A 17,087-nucleotide genomic window follows, 5' to 3' on the forward strand; every position below is an offset into this window, starting at 1 on the left:
TTTATTACCTTCCTTAATTCTAATCTAATAGTACGCCTATCTTAGGTCTATCTTTATAAAGATTTACGCGTTACCTATTCTATTTTAGATTTGGCTAATTAAGGGTAAAGGATATCTATCCTTTTTAGTAATGCTATTTAACTATCTATAGTTGATACACAGCCTTAGTTTACTATTCTTTTTTAGTATAAATAGTACTGGATATCCTACTAATAACTACAATGGTCTAATATATCCCTTTTATAGGTTTTCCTAGATAAACTCTTTTAGTACTCTACCTTCTTCTTTAGTAAGCTTATAGATTAAAAAGAACCTTAGACTTATTCCTAGTTCTAATTCTATCTTATAGTCCTATGCTATATATTCTAATAGCTTTTCACTCTCTAGTAACTATAGTTTCTTGCCATACTTATAGTATCTCTTTAGTATATAGCTTAATCCTTTTTCTATTTCTTTATAGGTTGCTCCTACTTAGTACTATACCAACTTAGCTTATTATCGCCTCTTACGGCGTTAAGTATCCCTAATATTAACCTAACCTATAATCTAATTGATCCTTAGATTATATTTCGATAACTAAGGCATTCCTAATACTGCCTTATCCCGTTCCAATAGTAGGATATTAAAAGACATCTTAATTTGTCTCCCTTTAATAGTTATCTAAATAGGTCCTATTTTAAGATTAATAATCCCTCCTCCGTAGGTTATTAGATCTCCTAAAATCGTAACTAATAGGTAAGATTGTTCCTTCTATCTATAAGGTAGTCCCATTTTCTTAACTACTACTAATAAGATATAGTTTCGCGTTACTCCACTATCGATTAGCGCTTTAAACTACTAATCTTACTATTTAACTCGTAGATTTAGGTGTCGTCCTTAAATTCCTTTAAGGGTCTAAGGCTCTACTATTGGCTCCCTCTGGTCCTATGGGCCTCTATTTTTCCTAACTATTAGCTACTTAATCCTTATATACTTGGCTCGCTCTTTGGCTAATACCTAATTCGCTTTTTTTCTTTAATATACTATAGACACGTATTCTCTAGGTATTTCCACCACTATTATCCGTCTAAGCATTCTTCCGTAAGGAATCTTTCTAGTTAAAATACTAAACTTCCTTCCTCTTGGACTTCTACTAGATGCCATCTATATATATATTTAGCATTCCTATATTATTATTTATCTATTATCTAATATATCCTTATAGGGTATTTCCAATTCTTTTCTTTTGGATTCTTATGCATTTCGTATATATTGTCCACGTACGCAATCCATAATAACGTATAGTGTACTAGGTGCTTTAGGTTAACTCTTAACTTATCTTTATCCTTAAGTTTAAACCATTATTATGTTAATCTAAACGTTATAACTTTATTCGCGGGTACTAAGATACACCTTTTACTTCTCCAGTCCTCTAAACGCTCCTTTAAATCCTTTAACGTTATTATTAAGGCTCCTTTAATATACGTTATAGCCTTTTCTATAATCGGGTGGTCCTAGATAACTCGTTTATCTAACTATATATAGAAATCTTCCCACTTATTATTATGCCTTTACCTATACCACTTTTAGTATAGCTACTAGAGTATATACGGCTCGTCCGTAAGGAAGTATCTTTTTATTACTATATTGTAACAGCCCTTTATATATCGTTCTTTAAACCTAGTAGAGATCCCTAGATCCTCTTCATTTTCTAGTTTAGTAAGCTACTTAGCTCTTAGTATACCTGCCCTAAGCCTATTAGTAATTCTTTGTACTAGTACTCTGTCCTTTATACGTCCCAATATACTAGATCTCTTATCTAGTTTCTATTCTTGCTATACGACGATTCTCTGTCTAAATTCTTCTATAGTTTCTTTTAGTTTGCGTCTCGCGCTTAAATCCTTAAAGTCTTTATACTTCTTAATCTTGGTATTAATATTTCAATCTTTAGTCTAAACACTATATTCTACTAGTAAGTCTTCTAAGTCTATATATTTATCTCCTAGTCTAATTGCTGTTTATACCACAGATTCTCTAATCTATAAAGAAGCCTTTTGCCTCTTATTTATAGGTGTCCTTATTTATACTCCGGATTCTTAACCCTTATAGATTTTCGGTCCTAAGCTTGCTTCTATCTTAAGCCTTACCCCAGCCTTAGTTTAACTAGGCTTACTTAGTGTTCTTATCTTATCTTAAGAGTCTTAAATCTCACTTATTTTATCTTAAGAGTCTTATACCTTAAGGAAACTTCGTCCTAAGCTCATTCGTATATTACTAAACTAAGCCGTTACTCTGCTCCATCGGTTATCGTCTATTATAGGTCCTTAAGCTTACCTTATCTCATCTTAAGAATCTTAAGCCTTTGGCCTTTTGCCTTTATTAAGTGCTAAAGTGGCTCGCTATCCTACTTCTCTTACGTCTTATAAAGCGATAGATATCGTGTCTAGTGGGGTCTTAATCCCTACTAATGTTCCCTATTCCGTAGTGGAATTATCCTCTACCTCTAGTATAATATCTCCAAGGTCTACATACCTTTAGTAAGCCGCCTTTATTGCCTTATCGTTATAAAATGTTTCGCCTATGTTGAAATCGTCGTCCTTAATGTCCAATCTGTAAACTAGTTTATTAGTTCCTTTGCATTCCGCTAAATATAGCTCTTATAGCCAATAGCTTGCGCCGTACTTAGCGTCCTTATAAATTCGGTATACGTTATTATAACAAAACGCAAAGCTTCTAATTAAACATTCTTTTGTTCCTCGCAGCATATTATCGTCCCTTTGTATATATATATCGTCTACTAGTCTCGTTCCTTTTACTATATAGTAACTCTAACCACTCCTACAGTCTCTAACGTAATAACCCTATTTTCCGCAATTTATATAAGCTCCTTGTTTAAACCATTTTTCTTGCTATAGAGTCCGCCTAAATATCTTCTGCTACTAAGATCCTTAGTTTGGCCTCTACTCCTTAGACCTTTAATCACTTAATTCTTATCCTCTAGATTTCCATAATTTCTTATTCCATTTCTTAGATTCTTTAGTACTACTTAGGTCCATTAGCTCTACGCCATACTATAGTTTTTAACTTAGCTTTTGTTATTGCGTGCTCTGCGCCTTATATAACTATAGAACTCTATCCTAACCCTTCTTAGCCTACTTCCTTTAGTAGATCTAATTGTTAATCTTAATTACCTAATCTATTAGTTCCCGTAGGGTGTCCGTATCTTCTATTAGGATAATTACGTCCTAGACTTTAGCCTTAAGTCCCTATTTATACTATGCTATAAGCGCCCTATTATTCTACTTTACTTATATTGCTAACGTCTAGAACTGCGTTATATACTTAATTGCTAAGGTTTATTACGTAATATTTTAGAGTTTCCTTTCTGCTATAGTCGTTGCCTCTAGGTCTCTAAACATTTATATAAGTTGTTCTACAAATCCATTCCAGCTTAAGAACATAAATTATATCTCTTAGTTAGTGGTTATTATGCCGTTCGCTTATATCTCTGTAAGGTAAGACTTAAACTACTTAAGTGCCCTTCCTATTAAGAATAGTCCTATATAGGCTATTTGATCTATAAATATTGCCAGCTTTACTCCTTCCTACACTACCTTAAAGTGCATTTATATGAGGAATCCTTTAAGCTTTAATCTCTCTCCTAAGTACCTTTTAATTAATAGTAACTTAACCTTTACTGCGCCTATCCCGTTAATCCTGTTTTCTAATATTGCATTATTTTCTATTAACTGGTTAACTATCTCTTGTAGTTATCCGACCGTTATAGGTTGCTATAAGTTAGTGTCTACTATACTAGTGTCGTTACCTAACCTTAAAGTAGTTGCCGCCGTTAATAGCGTCGTGGTTGGTGCTTTTGGTGGCATATTATTCAACTTTCTATACTAATACTGTAACTAGGTAGTAATTGTGTAACGGAACCTTATAGTAAGAACTACGGTGGGTCCTATTATTAGGCTAGGTATATAGGTAATATAAGTATAAAAGTCAATAACGTAATAATAACTAGTGGAGTGGTTGCCTAATAGATTAACTCTAATTATATTTTAAGAATTACTATAAGGAAGAAACTATCTAGGTAGGGACTAAGGGTCCTTAAATACACAACCGTACTCCTATAAAATCCTTCTTATACGTAATGTACGTGTGCTCTATCTGCTCTGTTATAGATCCCGTAGATTGTACAGATTATATAGATCACATTATGTGACCTCGGCTACTATTCCTCGTCATATGGTTCTACCGGTTCTATCCTGGACCGTGCTTAAATCAACTAACTAGCTTCTTTCGTCTCTTCTCCAAGTAGTCGTAATATCGTACTTAAAGCGTCCGTAACATAATTAGGAAGTAAAATTAAGATAGGGCCTTTGTCTAGCGCGCTTACTAGGCCGTAAGGGCCTTTATTATTATAAAATATTCTAGGGCCTTATAATCTAAAACTACCTAAATAGGCTTAGGGGCTCCTTTTAGCTGTATTTACTAGTACTAAAAGCTAGAAATAATAGCTAACATCTCTTTGTTATAAATTGGATAGTTTAGCTTAGCATCTATTATAGTCTTTAAATAGTAGGTAATAGGATGCTATTCTCTATCTAGCTGCTTCTGAGAGTAAACACTAGCTATTGCACTATTTAAGGTATTAGTTTCCAGTATTAAGGGCCGTTTTGGGTAAAAATAGGCAAGTAAAGGAGTAGAGACCAGCCGCTTTCTAAGCTTATTAAAGGCCTGCTTATATACGGCGTTAAAATAAAAGGGCCGGTCCTTTCTAGTAAGGTAGTTAAAAGGTTAAGCAATTCTCCTATAGTTCTTTATAAAGCGTTAGTAGAAGTTACAGAAACCTAAGAATAACTATACCCCCTTTACGGTCTGGGGGGGTTCCTATTAGCTAATTACGACCGTCTTTTTTAGGTCTACCTTAATTCCGTCCATACTAATAATAAACCCTAAGTACTTTATATACTTAACACTAAATTCTAACTTCTTAATATTGGCCTAGAGGCTAGCTTTCTAAAGCCGTTATAGGACTTTATAGATATACTCCTTATATTCTAATTTATTTTCGGAGTAGATTATAATATTATTTAGGGAGGCTGTGCGGAAGTTATTAAGGTAGTTAAATAGTATATTATTTATATATCGTTAATATATAGCCGGTCCGTTAGTTAGTCTAAAAGGCAGTACTTTATATTTATATATTCCGTAACAGGTATAAAACGTAATAAGGTCTTTTAATTTAGGGTCTATTCTAATTCGGTAAAAAACCTAATAGATATTAAGCTTTGTAAAGATCTTAGCTCTACTTATTTAGGCTAAAGTCTTATTAAGTAAAGGCAGTGGGTAATGGTCTTTAAGGGTTAGGTTATTAAGCTTATAGTAGTTAATATAGAAATAAAGTCCTCTATTTAGCTTTTTAGTAAAATAAATAGGTAAGTTAAATAGAGCTTAACTAGGCTTAATAAAGCCCTTATCTAGGTTATTAATAAGATACTACTTAGTGGCCTATAATTTGGCGGTAGATTGCTAGCAGAGGGGGCTATAGCTAAGGGTGTCTTCTTTACCTAGCTTAATCTTAATCTTATAGTTATAAGGTCGATGAGGTAGAAGTATATTAGATACTACTTTGGAGAATGTGTCTTTAAATTTCTAGTATTAGTAGGGCAGTTTCTGTTCTACTAGCTCCTTATCTATAAGCTTACTTCCCTCCCTACTAGACTGGCTATAGTCTAGAGCTTCCCTATCCTTAATAATTTAGTTAATTTCGTATAAGCTAATTATAAAGTAATGGTGTTAGGTTAAATTAAGTTCCTATAGAATCCTACGGCGCTAATACAGTAAATATTAACTAGTGGGAGGTCTGTAGATTTCTTTATAAATATTTATTAGGCCATGTTTTGCGGTATAGGGTTTATAATCTTCCTTAGCTTATATTCTATTTTCTATAAGTTATCCTTCCAGTTTATTAGTTTAGTGTATCGCCTAATATTCTTAGCTTTTCTTTATAGCTATATAGGGCCTAAGTTCTTTATAGGGGGCTTAGCTGGGTTAATACTAACTTCCTAAGTCTCTAATACGGGAGCCGTGGCGTAGGTAGTCTAGTAGTGGCGGAGTATACAGATCCGTTGCGGATTAAGCTGTATATCCTTCTTAAAAGCCTAGTCCCTACGCATTATATTAGCTTAGTAAACAGTGTTTATCTACGGCCGTATAAAGTTTTTTATTATAATACTAATTTCTTTTATAAAGGGAGGTGTTAGGGGTATAGTGTTAGGCTAGATAAGCCGTTTATTCTATATATTAAACTATAAGCCTAAATAGGCTAGGTATTTTCTCCCTAAGATTATATTATAGTTTCTAGGGTCCGTAATAAGGAAGGGGACGTTAAACTGCCTTCGCCTATTAACGCGGAGGTATATCCGTAAAATACTTATAATAGGTTGCCCTACTTATCCATTATACCCGCAAATAGGAATTAGTTTAGGTAGATCTTCTATAGGTATATTTAAAAAGTTAGTTAGTTTTATAGCGCACTTTATATTAATTAAGGTAAAGGTATTTACTTCTAAGTTAGCTAAAGCAGATGTTAAAACTTAATATCTATTACGGAATAAAGTATAAGGGATANTNNAGCTTCTTNTANTAACTAGCTAACCNAGATTAATATATAANATATTAATCCNTTTTAACCNTAAAGAGGAGTNTTCCTCTAGGGTTCCTCTTTTTCTAACTCTATACTATCCTCCTAAATTAATAAACCCTTATTTATCTTTACTGCTATTAGGCAGTCCCTTATAAAGTAGTCTTTTTAGCTATATAAAAAGCAAGTTTCTTAATTACTAAGGGCTTATCTATAGGGGTTGCTATATATAGGCCGAGTATATACTAGGCCTGTAGTAGGACTTGCTGCCTAACTAGCTGCTAGATTAACGGCGGGTTAAACAGTTAGGGCCGCAAGAGTAGCGGCCCGTACTAGGGCACTATTAGCTATTCTCATATTGCTTATAGCCTAGTTTAAATGGTTCTTAGCTTTATATTACTTAGCGCGTGCCTTAATTTAACGGAGGCCTTAATTAATAGCTAGGTGGTAGTCCGTAAGTACCTTTAACGTTTATATAGTAGTAAAAACTAGCAGTATAGCGCGCTGTAGGTCCAAAGTAAGCTTATTAAAGAGGTCTGGCATTAGGTCTTTATAGGGAATTTAGACTTAACCAGCTAGGTATAAAAAGTAGGTCTAAAAGGCTAAGAAGGTCTCCGTTGTTTTTATATTTCGGCTTTTATAATTAAGGCGGGTATTCTATATCTTAAAGGGGTCCTTATAAATAGAAAATAGGTAGTTAATTATTTCTTCTTCTAAGACGAAAGGGTTTACTAAGTCTGCAGCATATCGCGGACGTAGGTACGTCTAGGCGTCTCCACTAATACGGCCGAAGACATAGGCTATCTTAGCTTAGTTATTAGGGAAGTAATCCTTATTAACTTTAAGCTTATCCTATAGTTAAAGCTTCTAATTCTTAAATATAGGGTTAGTCCTATCTGTAAGTAATAGGGGGTCTATAACCTTCGCGGATCTTAATAACGTAGTATATTGGGCTAGGGCCTTAAGGACCGTAGCAAGTCTATCTAATAGGTTATTGCTAAGTGTAGGGGTATCCCTAGTTTTAAGCAGTTCTCGTAGCCGTTTAATTTTAGTATTAGCTGCCGCAAGCTCCGCCTAGGGGGTTAAGATGGTAATTATTTCTTTATCTAAGGTGTTTACAGGTCCTGCAGCTGCTTTGCCTACTACTATATTTCGTAGCATGGTGGTAAGGGTATTAGGTAATTCTAGGTAATTCCTTTAGGGGTTCTGGTCTGTGCGTGCCTTATGGGTTATTTCTTTAGGGTTTTATTCTTTTCCTTATAGTCCTAGTAATGTCCTTAGGGTCCTGTTCCGTATCCTTGTCCTATTTATAGTCTTATAGATATTTTTAAGTTCCTTTTTAGGAAGAAAGAGTAGGATAAGCTTTAGATAATGTTAGTGTTACGGCTCGTATAAACGCCTCTGAACCGAAGCTTGTAGAATGCTATATTATAAAGATACTAAGCTAAGGAGTAGAGAAGGTTAAGGAAAGGACACGTCTATATATAGGCGCCAAGTCTCTAAGCGAGCCCCTGACTAGGGTCTGTAACGGTACCGTGATATCACCCCCTCCTTTAAGAAAGCCTGCCCTTAGGCTTTGTATAAGCCCCTTATTAGAAAAGAAAGAGAAAAAAAAGAAATTTGGCATCTAGGCGCTTAATTGCGATGCCGGTTAACCTAGGACTTGCAGCAGTCCTGTAGCTCCTACTGCTGTAGAGGTATATTACTATACCTAGTTAACGTGGGGCAGGCAGCCGTCCTGTAGCTCCTGCTGCTGCAAGAGGTATATCGCTAGGAGCTCTCCATTAGTTGTTGTTCCTCCTCTAGAACTCCGGTACCTCCTAGCTCTACTATCCCCCCTTTTATTATAGCGCGCCCTAAGCCATAAAAAAAGGCCCCCCTAATCCCCCTTTTATAAAAAGGTAGGTAAAAAAGTTTTAATAAGGGTGGGAGGGTTAGGGAGTTATAGCTCGTATATATATCGGCATAAGCTCTTATCCGTTTAGTAGTAGTACAGTACTAGTAATAGGTCGTTTAGGTAGTAGTATAATGCTAGCAATAGGGTCGTATTCTAGGGAGCAAAGCTCTACCTAGTTATATTTGGGTTATAGGCGTATTAGCGCGACGGGTTATTAGGGTATAGTTCCGTAAGCATATTAGTACGGTATCTTATCAGTAGTAGTTCGCAGGCGTATCGGCGCGGTAACTTATTAGGATTATAGCAGTACGGTACTAGCAACGGGCCGTATTTTAGGGAGCAAAGCTCTACCTTATATATAGGTATTACCGTAGGCGGAGCAGCAAAAGTCGGTCGGCTGTAGGTAGAGCAGTAAGGGTTAGCTAGCTATTAATAAAGCAGCAAGGGTTAGTTAGCTATAGGTAGAGTAGTAAGGGTCTATTGTAATAGCAGGCATATCGGCGCTATTATTTGGTTAGGTTTGTATTTAAATTACGTTTAGGTAGCATTTAAATTATATTTAGGTTATAGGCGGATCGCAGGCGTAACGGCACGATTGGTCTATCGGTTAGACTATAGGCGTAGCAGCACAGTTGTTATTAGGTCGTGATAGCAGGCGTATTAGCGCTATCGTTGTCTAGTTGGTTAGCTATAGGTAGAGCAGTAAGGTATTATTTGGTTAGGTAGTAGTACGGTACCAGCGTTAGGTAGTAATAGTAGGTTAAACATTCGGAGCTCGATCTATTAGTTAGCTAGTAAATCGCAGGTATATCGGCACAATTAGTCGGTCGGGTATATATACGAATTACGTTTAGGTCGCATTTAAATTATATTCGGATTACAGGCGTATCAGCGCAATTATTTAATTAGTTGGCTGTAGGTAAAGCAGCAAGGTGTCGGTTCTTATAGCAGTGCAGTGCCAGCGTTAGGTGGTGATAGTAGGTTAAGCATAGAGTTTGTCTATTAATAGGTCGTAGTTCCATAGGCGTATTAGCGCAAAGCTTATTAATTCGGGTAGTAGTACGGTGCTAACGGCGGGGTCATATTCTAAGGGGCAAAGCTCTCCCTTATATACAGTTATTACTATAGGCAGGGCAGTAGAAGTTGGTTATAGACTGCAGGCAGAGTAGTAATGGTCTATTATAGTGCTACAAGCAAGGTAGTAGAAGATAGTTTGCCGTAGGCAGAGCAGCGGAGGTTAAATTAGTATTAGCTATAGGTAGAGCAGCTAGAGTTAATTATAGTGCTGCGAGCAAGGCAGTAAGGTATTGGTTAGCTACAGGCGAAGTAATAGAGGTTAAGTGGCAGTACGGTGCTAGCATTAAATAGTAATAGTAGGTTAAACATAGAGCTCGTCTATTAGTTAGTTAAGTAGACTATAGGCGTATCGGCACAATCATTTAGTTAGGTTTATATTTAAATTATATTTAGGTAGCATTCGAATTGTATTTAGATCGCAGGCGTAACAGCACAATTATTATCTATTTAGGTAGTAGTATAATACCAGCAACGGGGTTCGGCTTATAGGCGTATTGGCACGAGAGCTTATTAATTAGGTAGTAGTACGGTGCAAGCGTTAGATCGTAATAGTAGGTCAAGTATTCAGAGCTCGTCTATTGGTTAGTTGGTGGATCGTAGGCACATCGGCACAATTATTTAGTCAGTAGATCGTAGGCGTAATGGCATAATTGGTCTGTCGGTGGATTGTAAGTATATTAGCATAATTAGTTAGTTAATGAATCGTAGGGATATTAGCACGATTATCGTCTGGTTGTAATAGCAGGCGTATTAGCGCTATTATTTAGTCATACTATAGGCGTAGCAGCACAGTCGTTATTAGGTTAAGATAGTAGGCATATTAGCGCTATTATTGGTTAATAAATCGCTAGCATAACAGCACAATCGTTCGGTCGACTATAGGCGTAGCGGTATAGTTATTGTCTATTTAGGTTATAGGCGGTTATATTAGCGCAAGAGCTTATCTAAGCTTTATTACCCCCTCCTTTAATATAGCGCGCCCCGAGCTATAGAAAAAAGAAATATAGCTTATATATATATCAGCACGAGCTCTTATCTATTCGGTAGTAGTACGGTGCTAGCGTCTAATAGTAGATAGTAGGCGTATCGGCGCTATTATTAGTCAATTAATTGTAGGCATAACGGCACGATTAGTTAATTGGTTTGCATTTAAATTGCGTTTAAATTGCATTTAGATCGCAGGCGTAACGGCGCGATTATTATCTAGTTTGTCCAAATCGATTTTGTTATTAAAGCTTATATAGCTTAGTATTAACCTTATTGTTGGAGTATATAAATGCTTAAGGTAAAGCTTGTATAACTTAGTATTAACCATAGTTGTTCCTTAGTATGCGTAGCTTAGTATTAATTAAAAAGGATCACCGTAGGTAGAGAAGAAGACGATTAAATCGGTTAGGGAGGCAGTTGATTATTAACGAACTCATACGGTCGTTGTCAAAGTCGTAGTTCGAGACGTTGTTAATATTCGAAGGTATCGAAGAAAGGGTACGCTTTAATATTTGAGAGTAGTTAACAAATAGCAGGACATGCTTTTATAATGGCGAGCTGTTTTATTTATAAAGGTCGTATAAATGGCTATCGAGAGGAAAGCATTAATAGTTCGTATAAGGTCGTAGAGATAAATAGGCTTATCTGCAGAGCTATTAGAGAGTGCCATAAATCGGAATAATTCTCCTAATCTGTTCTCCTAATTAAGAGTGCCATAAATTACTTAAATTCTCCCCTAGGTTCCTAGTACCCCTATATATAGGATGCAGATGTATTCGGCCGTAAGATCAAGGGACTACCTAGGTCGATAGTAAGGTTCGGGTTAATTGCGTACGGTGGTTATTAATGAGAACTCAACGGGTGTCTATAAGGGCGTTTATAGACAAGTCGGAGAGTCGTGTCATAGGCATATCGGCGCGATAGGTTATCGGGTTTGCTTTCAAATCGCATTCGGGCCGCATTTAAATTGCATTCGGATTGCCTTCGGATCGCAGGCGTATTGGCGCAATTATTAGTTAATTAGACTATAGGCATATTAGCACAGTCAGTAATTGGGTTTAGGGGTTTAGGGTGGCAGTATAGTGCCAGTAAGTCCTTCCTAGTCGATTTTGTCTCTCCTTGTATAGCTTAGTATCAATTAGGGTGGTTATCGCAGCGTAGTCTATATATCTATTAATGTCGTTCATTGTAACGTTACGGCTAAGTCTTAATTAATTTCGTTCTCGCAGCCCTAGGGTAAGTCTTAACCAAGGTCGTCTCTGAAGCTCGTATAACTCCGTATCAGTCGAAAAGGTCAGGGGGGAAGGTAAGATATTCTTGCCTTCCTAGGCAGTCGTCCTTATCCACAGGAGACCTTCTAGCTGCTTAAATACCGGCTCCCAGTATTAATAATAGCGACTCAACACATCGACGACGCGCAGCTAGGGGTATTTAACGCGTGTCCTCTCAGAACACGCGGAATAGGGGTGGGAGATTATCCAGGCCTTCCTAGGTGAGGTAAAGAGGGAGCTTCAAAACGAATGAAGTCCCCCCTAGGTGGGTGAGCTTAGTATAATATTACGGCTCGTACAAACGCCTCTAAACCGAAGCTTGTAGAATGCTGTATTACGAAGATACTAAGCTAAGGAGCAGAGAAGGTCGAGGAAAGGACACGTCTATATACAGGCGCCAAGTCTCCAAGCGAGCCCCTGACTAGGGTCTGTAACGGTACCGTGACAGTTAGTGACTTAGTTAATCAAGGCATGAGCACGGCAGGAGGGACGCGTGCGAGCCTGTACGATTGGATTGTCTATAAACGAGGATCTAAAGCTAAGGAAAAGGAAAGGGGAGGATGAGCAGCGCCGTGCGAAGCTTTATACAATCTGCGCGTCACGTGACCGCAATCTGCGGCAATCTGTGGCAATTTGCCAGTACCGTACCAGTGCCGTGACAAGGAGAAGGTTATGGGCTTCCTTTAACTATAAATTGGACTATAGGGTAAGGAGATTCTTAAAAGACTCTATATCCGCAAGATGTAAGGGGGAAATGTAAGGGATCTTTTGGCGGCTGCCAAGGCTAGCATTCGGCTAGCCCTTGGCACCTCCTTATAAGCTCCCTTGGGCTTGCAGCCCTTTCCCTCCTCATCGGTTCGTCTCTCTCTGTACTAGGCTATTGCCTACCCTCATTACCATATCGTCCTCTTCCATCGACTCTCCTTGTGACTCATGCTCGGCTTGCCTGCTCCCTACCGTACACCCTGGCAATGTGCCTTACAGAAAACGCGTAAGCGCGGCACGGGTAAATAAAGCTACTAAACACGTAAATATTAAAAGAGAAGAAGAAGGGGGCTCTATATTATAGAATTAGAATTACAGCAGGCCTTTCTATATAAAATTAGAAGCCCCGCGCGAGCCAGGAGCTGGCGCGGGCACGAGAATAGGAAGAGGGTTAAAAATGGATTGTCGAGGCGACGATGAGGTCAAAGGCGCGCGACGAGGACCTCTATACTAACCCAGTACTAACCTAGACCTCAAAAACGCGTCCGAAAAGTAGGGGCCACCCCCCCGTTTGGGGGGGGGAGGGTTATATGTGGACGATATGTCGCGGACCTTGGGGGCTCGTGCGTAACCCGAGGTTATGTCAAGCTTAACCCGGACCTCCGATACCTACAAGATAGAGTAACGAGCTGCTTTGCCGTTACTTCCTTCTGGTTGCCAGCCGAAATCTCCTGTCTTATGTTAAAAGTCACAGCCCCTATTCCTCATGTTATCACTCTCTGTTAAGGTCGCCATAGCAGGGGTCCTCATCTTCGTTGTCCTTAAATGGATCAGGTCTGGGACAAAGTCACTCCCAGAAGGAGCAAGGGAGCCTCCAGGCCCCTCGGGCAAACCTCTTGTCGGGAACCTGCTTGACATACCGCCATTCCATTCTTGGCTGAGATTCAAGGAGTGGTCTGACCAATATGGCACTTTGTTCAAGCTGTCAATCGGAGGGGCACCCCATGTCGTGGTCTCCACAGAGAAGGTCGCGAACGATCTCATGCGAGAGCGAGGCACCTTGTACTCGGACCGCGAGCAGCTACCCATGGCCGCTCAGCTCTTGAGCGACAACTTACGTCCTCTCTTTCTTCCCTACGATACCCTCTGGCGCAAAGGACGCAAGCTGATACACCACCTCACCACGGCCTCAGCGGCCACTTCCTACCAGCCAATACAACTAGAGGAGTCCACTCGTTTCCTACGAGACCTGATTCAGGATCCCGCTTCTTACGAGCGCTACCTCGAACGCTACGCAGCTGGACTGATCATGCGCCTCGCTTTCGGTCAAACCATTTACACCGGCAATGAGCCCAGCGTGCGTCGTATCCTGGCAGTTGTGCACACTGTAGAACGCGTGGCGTCCCCTGGAGCATATCTTGTTGATTTATTTCCGTCTTTGATGTATCTGCCTACCTTCTTGGCGCCCTTCAAGCAAGAAGGCCATGCACTCCACGCTGAAGAATTGTCGCTTTTCCGCCAGCTGCAAGCTGATGTCCAGTCTCGACTGGAAAAGAATGATCCTATTGCAGTGGACACGTTCACCGCCAAGTCTCTTGTCAATTCTGGCGAATATGATATGACACCAGACCAACTTGCCTACGTCGTTGGCACACTTTTCGAAGCTGGCGCTGGCACGACCGCGGCTGCGATGATGAGCTTCTTGCTTGCCATGACGCTGCACCCAGACAAGTTTGAGATGCTACAGGCGGAGCTTGACAATGTTGTTGGAGCTGATCGCATGCCTACCTTTGAAGATATACCCTCTCTGCCTTATGTACGAGCTTGTGTCAAAGAGACGCTTCGCTGGCGACCAGTCACTGCAGGTGGAGTTCCTCACAAATCGACAAGAGACGACGTCTACGATGGCTTCTTCATAGCTAAAGGTACAAATGTTCATGGTAACCAGTGGGCTATTCATCGCGAGGCAGCACTATATCCCAATCCTGAACACTTCACTCCCGAGCGATGGTTGGAGCCGGCATATCCCACGTATAAGGAGCCATTGACCACTTATCCTAACCTACAGAACTACTCGGCATTCGGCTTTGGGAGACGTATATGCCCGGGGCAGAATATTGCGGAGAGGAGCTTGAACATCTTAACGGCCAGAATTGCTTGGGGTTGCGAGATCGGCAAGAAGAATGGTGTTAATCCGCCACTGTATGACTACACGAGCGGATTCAATGTGCAACCGAAGCCGTTCGACTTTGTATTGAATGCGAGGAAGGGAAGGGGAGAAATGGTAGAGAGGGAGTATCAGCAGATCTGGGGGAACAAGGCGGGTGTCGGCGAGAAAGGGCAATTCGAGCACCATGAATTCGCAACCCAATGAGTGTCTCATTCTACAACTTCTTGTTTAACTTGAAGGTTCACCGTAAGTAGGGTACTACAATGTGGATCTGCTGGGTTCTGACTGCAAGTAGCAGTCTTACGCGCTGGGGAGTTGCCGCATGTTATGAGAAAGTTTGTGGGGACATGAATAGATGAGCATAATGCATTGAAGTTTGGCTTAATTTCACCGAGCTTAACTTCACCGAGCCTCTCTAGGTGATTTTGAAGGCTTCTATGCCATTCTTCACAATTCTATGCTTAGATAATCCGGGCGGTAATATTGCAACCAATTACGTCGCGGTTACTTTCGTATCATCGACCTCAAGAAAGTACCTTACAGCCCATTGAATGCGAGGTTAATGGCTACAAGACCCAGAGACCGCTCCAATTCTTAGCTGGAGAGCGTTAACGGGGCCTACATAATCCTCCACCTGAAGCTTCAAGCTTATCTCAGCCCGATCGCACGTATTAGAACACTTAAAGCGCCGCCCCCATGAACTAATGCACCCCTTATCCAGATAGGTAAAGGCACGCCCCCTCTTTCACACCACGATAATTTTCCGCCCGAGGGGGCTCCGAGAGAAGAGAAATAATGAAGAGCTATCTGGCAAGTTCTGTTGTATCAAAGAACGCGGTCAATGACGAGTGTGACCTGTTGGCGCTCGAAGTACCTCGACCCTCTTTTGTTCAAGGGTGCATTTCGGCGTGCGGGGATGCACTTTACAGCACTTTAACGAGATGAACTTGAAATTATAACGATGAAACCCTAGACTAGCCTAGTTCGAGGGCGTAATCTGCCGAAGAATGTGGAGATCTTTCTAGAGGCATTCCTTTTCTTAACTCCTCTAATAAATATAAGATTGTATTGAGCCGTAGATTACCGTTATGAGCCCGGAGATCTTAAGCGCGATCCCGTAATGGAATGTAAATGTTGTGCCCTAGGAGAAGATCTGGCCAACCCAGCCAACCAGATCTTTCCCTGATTTACGCATTTTGCCAAACATATGTCAAACACAACTGGTATTACCAGGTTACTAGTGCTTCTAGGCTATGGTAACTGCTCCTTTAAGGAGTATCCTAACGAAGAATCATCTCCCAGGCTTAGCACTCACCACACCTGCTTTTTGGGGGCCATTTCAAAGTCTGATTGCCTGTCGACGGGCCTGTAAAACGCCTACAGGGGAAGACAGCCGTTTTCATGTGGATATAAAAAATCATGTGATGCACTGCGCCACCATGCAAGGTATTCGTACGATCGAACTCCAACGTGGACGGAGTCCTCGTCCCGGATGAATGCCGAGTCGTTTACCGATCAAGAGGATGCTCCTTCCAATCCGGGATGACGATGAATACGTCGGCCTCTTATTTGGCCGTACAGGAGACCGATAAGCGGTCCTTTCAATGCACCGTGGTTCGGTATCCCTTTTCTTTGTGCCTCGGCTTGACTGAAAGATTCTAAGAAAATGACGCTGTTAGTTTGAGATAATACCAACATAATTCCCAAATGATATACGAGGACCCTGCTCCTACGAACATGATTAAGTTACGCATCAACGGCCCACGAAGGTTGCATACGTACTGCAAGACTTCGTCCAATTTTAGTTTCCTCCATCCTTGCTCTTCAACGGCGTGAATTTGTAAAGCACTGAAGAAGCAGCCTGCAAAATTTTAAGCACATAACGTGAGCGAATCACCGCTCCCGAACGTGTAGAATGTCAGTGTAGCATCTCGCCTAATTTGCATTGTTGGTGTACGGTTGCACCGATCTACACGAGCGCAGCGAGTCACCCAATGCCTCAGGTACCGACATTAGTGCTGCATGACGCCTGGCGAGCATGTCTCGGAGATTGGGAACTTTGGAACATTCAGAAGGACGGCGATCGACACATGTGAACGACCAACGCGACTTGTTTCGGCTTGTGTTCTGTGAGGCAGAATTTCAACCGCAGTCTGGCCGGCCCAGGAAAAGCTAGAGTCGTATCACGGTCTGGATGTGGTAATCCAACGTGGCGGCCAAGCTTTCCCAGGAATCATTTACTTGATTCTTTCGTGTGTTTCTTTGGATGCGCTGCGGAACTAAACCTTTGCGTTTTTACCGTCGCGGCACACCGCTTCAGCAACCCGGCGCAGCAGACGTTCCAGTTTC

General features: G+C 40.4%; 1 protein-coding gene across 1 annotated transcript; it reads left to right on the plus strand.

The window, feature by feature from the left end:
* The first annotated feature begins 13,144 nt into the window (after nt 1-13,144).
* Nucleotides 13,145-15,202, plus strand: K441DRAFT_653346 (cytochrome P450). The gene is made up of 2 exons (XM_067647529.1): nt 13,145-14,993; nt 15,037-15,202. Exon 1 carries the CDS (start codon nt 13,335-13,337, stop codon nt 14,940-14,942), a length of 1,608 nt encoding a protein of 535 aa, XP_067508458.1. The 5' UTR covers nt 13,145-13,334; the 3' UTR covers nt 14,943-14,993; nt 15,037-15,202.
* Nucleotides 15,203-17,087: the final 1,885 nt, after the last annotated feature.

This window comes from Cenococcum geophilum, assembly GCF_001692895.1.
Source record: "Cenococcum geophilum 1.58 unplaced genomic scaffold K441scaffold_5, whole genome shotgun sequence".
NCBI classification, from domain to species: domain Eukaryota; kingdom Fungi; phylum Ascomycota; class Dothideomycetes; order Gloniales; family Gloniaceae; genus Cenococcum; species Cenococcum geophilum.